Source organism: Cicer arietinum, chromosome 3 (genome assembly GCF_000331145.2).
Source record: "Cicer arietinum cultivar CDC Frontier isolate Library 1 chromosome 3, Cicar.CDCFrontier_v2.0, whole genome shotgun sequence".
NCBI classification, from domain to species: Eukaryota; Viridiplantae; Streptophyta; class Magnoliopsida; order Fabales; family Fabaceae; genus Cicer; species Cicer arietinum.
Window position 1 is genome coordinate 38,333,268 of NC_021162.2, and position 8,301 is coordinate 38,341,568.

Genomic DNA, 8,301 nt, shown 5'->3' on the forward strand with positions numbered 1-8,301 from the left:
GTGGCCTCTTGATCTTATTCAAAATATGGAAGGAAATTATAGTTCGTTTCTTCTTGACCCTCCCAATTCCATGTAGCATCTTCATCAAATTCAACATCACGATTCACCACTACCTTATTGTTGCATGGGTTGTACAAGTTGTAACCTTTAGAATGCGGATCATAACCTTTAGAGGGGTTTGGTTTTTGGTTTTTGAAGTCGGAGAGCGATTTGCCAAACTGCACAAGAAACTGCTTCAGCCCAAAACTCATTTGGCATCCTTTTGGATTTTAGCATGCATCTTGCCATGTTAAAAATAGTTATATATTGTTTCTCTCGGCTACTTCATTCTATTGCGGAGATCTTGGACTGTCAATGGACGACAAATTCCATGAGTTGCACATAATTCATTAAACTCCTTCGAAGTGAATTTACCTCCTCGATCAGATCTCAAAGCTTTGATTTTATGACCGTTCTCATTCTCTGCAAGAGTTTTGAAGTTCTTGAAAGCAACAAAAGCTTCTGATTTTTGCTTTAAGAAATAAATCCATGTTTTTCTACTAAAATCATCAATAAAGATAATGAAATATTTAAATGTTACCAAATGAAGATGGATTGATTGGTCAAAACAAGTCAGTATGCACAAGTTGTAGTGGCTTATTTGCTCTTGATGTGGCTCCTTTAGGGAAACTTTTTCTAGCTTGCTTTCAAAGAAGACAACCTTCACACAATTGATTTGGATAATTGATTGAGGGCATCCCTTTACTATATTATTTTCTCCCATAATTTTAAGTGCATCAAAGTTCAAGTGGTCATACCTCATATGCCAACGTCATGCTTTATCTTGGACACTCATCTTCAAACATTTTGATTCAATAGTTTTGAGGTTCAAGATAAACATTCTATTTTTCAACTAAGAACCTTAACAGTTAAACTGTTATTTTGATCTCTAAGCCAAATATGTTTAATTTTCATGAGAATTTCATATCCTTTTTCAAGAAGTTGGTCCAAACTCAAAATATTACTTTTTAATTTAGGAACATAGTATACATCACTAATCAAGTGATGGCTCTCATCTTTAGAAGAGATTAGAATCATACATTTGCCTTCAATTTCCACTTTTGATGAGTCTCCAAAGGAAATATTTCCATTTATCTTTTCATTAAGCTCCACAATTTTCTCTTTGCATCCACACATATGGTTACCTCTTCCACGAATTCTTGGTGATGAGTGACTTCTTTCTTCGTAGTTTGATTCACGATTGAAACCTCTTCCTCCTTGGCCACGACCACGTCCTTATCCTCTTCCTCTTCCTTGTTCATGTCCATCTCCGTTTGGCTATTGAATCCTCTGTCATCCTTCAAAGAAGCTTTGATCTTGAGAACTTGCTTCAATGGCTCCTCTTGCCTTTTCTTCATTCTTCCTTCTCGAGTTGCAAAGAACCTTCTAATTTCTCAATGGACATTGAGTCAAGATCTTTTGATTCCTCAATAACATACACCACATAATCGAACTTAGGAGTCAAGGAACGAAGAATTTTCTCCGCTACACGAACATCTTCTATCTTGTCTCCATATCTTCTCATTTGATTAACAATTGTCTTCACCCTTGAGAAATAATTTGAAATTGATTCAGAATCCTTCAACTTCAAAGCTTTGAAATCTCCCCTTAGAGATTAAAGTCTTATCTTTTTCACTTTGTCAATGCCTTAGAGTGATTTCTTGAAAATCTCCCAAGATTCCTTTGAATTTGTAACATCAACAACCTTCTCAAACATAGAATCATCCAAACATTGATGAATGAGAGTAAGAGCTTGTTGATCCTTTTTCCTTGTCTTTGCCAAAATCTTCTTCTCAACTTGAGACAATCCCTCTTCATCTTATTGCTTATCATAGCCTTTTTCAACAATCTCCCATACACCTTGAGAGCAAAGCAATTCTTTCATGCGAACACACCATTTTTCATAATTCTCTTTTTTTAGAAGAGGAAAGTGGAAAGTAGTGTAATCATGAGTCGCCATTTCTCAACTCTCACAACCAAACTCTGATACCACTTTGTTAGAGAAAGGAATGTATTTTTAATGGAAAACTCACAATTTGCTTGATGCTTAATGTCAAGTATAATGAGGTATTTATAAGTAAAAATAGAAAACTCTAGACACATTTCTAGGAGCTTCCTAATTAACACACACTTGTAGATACTTCCCACATTTTTTTTATAATTAAAGCATTTCTAGATTCTTACATAGAAATTCTACATGATTCTAGACTTATCTAATTTCAAATTAGTAATAACATATTAAACTATCTCGACAATGAAATCATAGGGACATGGAGTGGTTGTATTTTGTTGGATCTTTTGTTGGGGGTATGCTGCAAATCTTGATCAAGAAGAGGATGAGATTGATGATGATGAAGGTTGCACAAATAAATTCAAAAGCGTATCTATGATACTAAGCTTTAGATTTGATTTGCCCCCACCAATCTATATATATTGGATGCAAACAAGTTAACCGACAAATTTCCTTCAAGATACTTTGGAATCATTGAAGTGAATTGCACATTCACATCAAGCATATCGATCAATGATAGTTTACATAATAAGATAATAAAATTTCTTCATTTACTCTCGTGCACTAAAAAAAAAAAGAAATGATTCAAACATATTTTTGACATAAATTTGATTCGTGTAACATGAATTTTTTTTATCTGTCTATAAAGTATCTCTATTTATAGAGAAACTCGTACCAATTGGCGAAAGAAAACAACTCTTGAAAATATTGTAACCTTTGGTAACTTAATAGATGCATTGGTTCGATGGCCAACAAATGCATTAAACTCAAACATTGCAACCACTTGATTAAGAGATACATTAAGTTATTTAATTTTGCTACATAAATATAGCTATTAGAGAACTCCGAATATATTTTAGAAATTCCTCTCTCATATTAGGCTTTTGTTTGAGAAGTTGGAGAGGAGAAATTTGGAGGAAGGATAAGAAATATAAAAAGAGAAAAAGAGAAAAAGTATTTCACATTAATTAAGAGAGCTTGATTTTGTAGGGAATAGGAAAATAATCTTTATAATTAATATATTTTTGATTTAGTTGGAGATCTAGTAAATCTATGATAAATTATCTTGTTTAATAATTCGATATATAAACGATGAATTTCATTAATTCAATCGTTGATTATTGACATAATATATTAATGATCAAACACAAAATTTTATATAAATTCAAAATTCATAGCTATATAATCTTGTCAACAATAATTTTTGAATTAATAAAATTCATCATTTATATGAGTTATTAAGTAGAATAACTCATGACAAAATTATTCATAGAATCAAGGATCTCTACCATTTTAATTTATTTAATATTATGACGTATAAATAATTTGAATAAAACTCTTTATTCTTTCATGTCTTCTTTCTTCTTTTTTATTTTTTATTTTGATTTTTTTTCAAAGTTCTCCTCTTCTCTCCCTTCAAACATACAAACGAAGATTTAGGCTTGAGTTCACCACACAAAGGGAAAAGACCCTCCCTCATGCATGCTCTCATTAGACTTAATGTTTGTGCTAGAAGAAGAGATGTTCTCCTTCCCATTATTGTCAATAAATCTAGATTTATGTAAATTTTCTATACTATAAACATTACTGATTTATTCTGTAACAAATAAGTCTAGAAAAAGTACTTTATAATTGGTTTTTCGAAGGTCTCTTCGCAATATCTCATTTAAAGCTCCAATTAAAATAATAAAAAGGAAGGTTTAATGCATAACAATCTATTAATGATCCAATTGAATTGAATAGAGAACAAATTTTAATTTCCTTATGTTTCTCAATAATGATTTATCGGAAGGTTTAATGTAAAGCAATCTTTTAATAGTAATATAGTCTATGATGGGTGTTTTTTTAAATAAACTTCATTAAGTTTTGATCATATTACAACTCTAAAGTAGTTCTGATCTTTGACTTTTTTTAGATTTAAATATATAATACAAATAGAAGCCATTTTGATTTAATTTTAATTCTTATAAAATATTTTTTAATTGAACTTTATAATATTAAAACACTTTTAATTTGATCTTCATTGTACTTTTTTATCGAAGTGAACAAAATTTTGTTCAAGTGACGTATATCACTTGGTATATATTTTTGTTGACTCACTACAAATTCTTGTATAATAATTTTAAATCATTGATTAAAAACACAACCCGAAACTTAGATCACTTCAACATTCATCTTCCATCTTCTTCTACTTCTCATACAGACCTTCCTCTTCAACCCAAAACCTAAATTTTCTTTTTTTCCTCTTCATCGCAAATTCAGAATCAACGAAGCTGTGTCAATTATGAACCAAACAAAGAACACATGCAATTTCATGCCCGTGGTGGAGGACTTCAAATTGTTGAAGAATAGCTTTCAGACTTTGTTGAACTATAAAGTTCCATTTGAGTTTCATTATGCTACAATGTCTATATTAGATAATATTATCATATATTAGTAGTAAAGGTATTTTAGACTGTTAGTGTCCACCTCAATGAACAAAATTACTCTTATTTGAGTTATGTGATGAATTTTTTTTATATTGAAAAAGATATATGGGGTTATGTTGATGGAATTTCTAATAAGCCTATAGATAAAAGGGATGAAGCTAAATATGCAAAAGATTTGAAAAAATAGAATGTTAGTTATTCAAAAATCATTACTTGGATTAATATTTCTGTTGAGTTGTCTATAGGAGTGCAACTAGCAAAATATGATACTGCTAAAGAGATTTGGGATCACTTGAAATACTTGTATGTTCAGTCTAACTTTGCAAAATATTATTAGTTAGAAAGTGATATTAGGGCCCTTAAGTAAAACAATATGATCATTCAGAAGTTCTATTCGGGAATGACTAATTTGTGAGATCAATTGACTCTTATGGAATCAACTGAGTTACAAGTTGTCGAAGCGTATATTGATTAGAGAGAGGAGCAACGTCTGGTTTGGATTCTAATAGCTTTTCATGATGGTTTTGAGGGCCTTCGTGGGGGTATTTTGCATCGTTCTCCTCTTCCTAATGTTGAATCGGTAGTTATGAATTGTTGGCAGAAGAAATAAGACTTGAGACTCATTATGGTGTGTCAGATAAGGGCATTCTCTCAACTCCTCCATCTGTTTTTGCTGTTCCTATCCAAAAAAGAAAATATCAATGCAGGGTTGGGCTTGGTAATGATAAATATGCTTTTTGTAAAGAAAAATATCATTGGAAAACACATTGTAGTTAGTCAAGTAGTTTGAGATGAAAAAATTGAGAACTCTTTGCTAATTTCTTGGTGATTGAAGTTGATTACTCTCACAAAAGCTACCTTCTTTCTTAATCAAAGTACATTGCCAACACTCTTGAACAGACGTGTATTTTCGATAGTAGAGCAACACATACTCCTCTTGAGTTGAAAGTGAAATATCCTCCATCGGATGGTGTTTCTTTATTAGATCCCACTTTGTACCGTACTTTGGTTGACAACTTGGTGTATCTTACGATTACTAGACCTGATATTCCTTATGTAGTTCATATTTATAGTCAGTTAGTTGTCTATCCCACTACAGTACATTGGGTAGCTGTTCTTCATTATCTACCAGGAATTCAATTTTAGGGCTTTCTCTTTTCGTCGTCGTCCTCATTGAAGTTACGTGTTTATTCTGATGTTAAGTGGACTGGTGACACCACAAATCGCAAGTCCGCCACTGGATTCTGTATCTTTCTTGGAGACTCTCTTATTTCTTAGAAGAGTAAGAAACAAGGCATCGTCTCTCGCTCTTCTACAGTAGTTGAGGATCGTGGTATGGCGTCCACTACTGTTGAAATAATTTGGTTGCGTTGGTTTCTATCTGATATGTGTATCTCTCTTACTGAGCCAACTCCGATGCACTGTGGTAACTAGAGTGCTATTCACATTGCTCATAACCCAGTCTTTCATTAACGCACCAAAGACATTGAGATTGATTGGCATCTTACTCATTTTCCTTACAGATTGTTGATTTATTCACAAAGATGCATTCTATTAAACATTTTTCATTTTTTGGTTGACAAACTCTCGATGTTTCATGTTAATGCATCATGAGTTTGAGGGGAAATATTAGATAATATTATTATATATTAGTAGTAAGAGTATTTTAGACTTTTCTATTCTCTTGTATATATACTTATTGTAACCATATCACACTAAACTAGTTGTTCATTTGGTTTATGAAACCCTAATGAGTTTTTATCTTCCTCCTATCTTCATCCTCCTCCCTTCTATGTTTATCATTGTTAATAGTCTAGTCATAAAGTTTAACAAGAAAATCTTAATGTTATAATTGGTAAAACACTTGTTGTAAATTTTCTCTAAATTTTGCACCACATGCAAGATGATAGTGTGGGCATAGAGAATCATAGAGACAAATTGTTGAGATTGGTTAAGAGTTTGTCTTTGAAGGTTGATGAGAAATTATCCAACACCAATAGTTCTCCTTCCTTTCACTGGTTTATGGAGATATATTCAGAGAGTGAGGGGTGAGATTTTCGATTTAGACAATGACCATTAAATAACAAGATTTTTTTTTACAATGACTAAAATCAAAATGTTCGAAAAAACTTCAATATTAGTAAGGAAGTCTTGTACAACGTTACCGTCTCTCTCAAGATCGATGCCATTATTTAAAAATGAAGTCTTGTATTCAGGATTGATTAATGTTTATAATCATTTTTGTTGTTGCTCTTTATGCATTATTCTCTTTTCTTGGATTCTAATGCATATTGATACATAATAACTAATCAATTTATCTTCTTTTTTTTCCATGGATTCTAATGCATACTTTTTAGGTTTTGAGCTTTTCATCCAAATGTTTGTTGAGGAGGAGGGGTTTGGTTAGCTTAGTGTGCTTGGTTGAGTATTTTATAAATGTAATTTTGGATGAACTTGATCTTGTACTATGGATTTGACTAAAATTGATTATGAAAATTGTGACTAATACATTAAAATTAGAATTGTTCAAATTAATTTGGCGTCGATAATTTAATTTATATGTAAGATAATTATAAATGATCCTATATTCTCAAAAAAAAAAACATTCAAGATTAATAAACCAAATGCAGAAAACTAGAAACATCATTTACCTTTAGTCATTGTTATAGTGTTGTGAGTGTTTTGCTTTTGGTTCTTATAAACTCTTACTTTCTCCAATATAAATGGTGTATTTTTTTGAATGAAGAGATGGAAGCAAGCTTAGGGACCAAATGCTATTTATAAGCTTGATTCTATCATCAAGAATTAAAAGTCATTCCCATCCATATAATGGTCATTGAAGACCATTAAGCTTGAGAATATTACTGCCCATATAATGACCATTGAAGACCATTATGCTTGAGACTATTCACCAACCAACTTCTATAACCTATGAACCACTAAATAGTGAGTTTTAATGGTTAATCAATTTTAATATTAAACTCATATATTATTCCATTCTCCCACTTGATCCATAGGATCTAACTATTGGTTTAATGAATAATTAAATAATTTCCGTAAGAAACAAACATGTGACTCATAGCGATATTTCCTTTGAATTCGAGTATTATCTTCTAAATATTATAACATGTTTAGTTTCTAAAGTATATACATAACATGATAACAAAACTTTAATGAATAAACCATATGTTTATTCTTGGTCCAAATGAAGTATATTTTCTCAAAAACTAAATTTTCGCATGAATATGGGAAAACATAACAATATAATAGTTTTATTATATGAGAAAACATGACATGAGACTTGTTTTAAACCATATATGGATTTCTTAAGTTTGCAAACCAAATGGTCACCATCAATAGAGGAGAAACCTTTAGGTTGTTTCATATAAACCTCCTCCTCCAAATCACCATTAAAAAAAGTTGTTTTCACATCCATTTGATGCAACTTAGCATCAAAACATGCAAATAATGCAAAGATGATACACAAATAATCTTTTTTAGATATAGGAGATAAGGTCTTTGTTCATTCCATTCGACCTTTTTGAGTAAATTCCTTAGCAACGAGTCTGCCCTTGTATCTTTGAATGTTAGATAATGAATCTTTCCTAGTCTTAAAGACCCATTTACAACCAATGGCCTTTGTTCTATTAGGTAACTAAACAAGATCCCAAAAACTGTTATTTTTCATGAAATTCATCCCATCAATCATGGAATCATACCACAAGTTTGATTCTTAGCAACTCATGGTTTGTGCAAACATTTCAGAATCATTCTCAACTCCAACATTATAGTCACATTCTTATAGATACACAATGTAATCAG

At 31.3% G+C, this 8,301-nt stretch overlaps 1 protein-coding gene across 1 annotated transcript; it reads right to left on the reverse strand.

Moving 5' to 3' along the window:
• Positions 1 to 1,393: 1,393 nt before the first annotated feature.
• LOC140919749 (uncharacterized) lies at positions 1,394 to 1,999 on the reverse strand. Its single transcript, XM_073366377.1, has 2 exons — positions 1,866 to 1,999; positions 1,394 to 1,646 (listed from the first exon to the last, which is right to left on the reverse strand). The coding sequence occupies exons 1-2, from the start codon at positions 1,997 to 1,999 to the stop codon at positions 1,394 to 1,396; spliced, it is 387 nt and encodes a 128-aa protein (XP_073222478.1).
• Between the last annotated feature and the right edge of the window lie 6,302 nt (positions 2,000 to 8,301).

Excerpts from the sequence above, each read along its gene's own strand:
- LOC140919749 (XM_073366377.1), bottom strand. The coding sequence starts at position 1,999 with ATGGCGACTCATGATTACACTACTTTCCACTTTCCTCTTCTAAAAAAA. Across the intron at positions 1,647-1,865 it reads GTTGAAAAAGGCTATGATAA|GGGAGATTTCAAAGCTTTGA; the intron begins GCAATAAGATGA and ends TTAATCTCTAAG.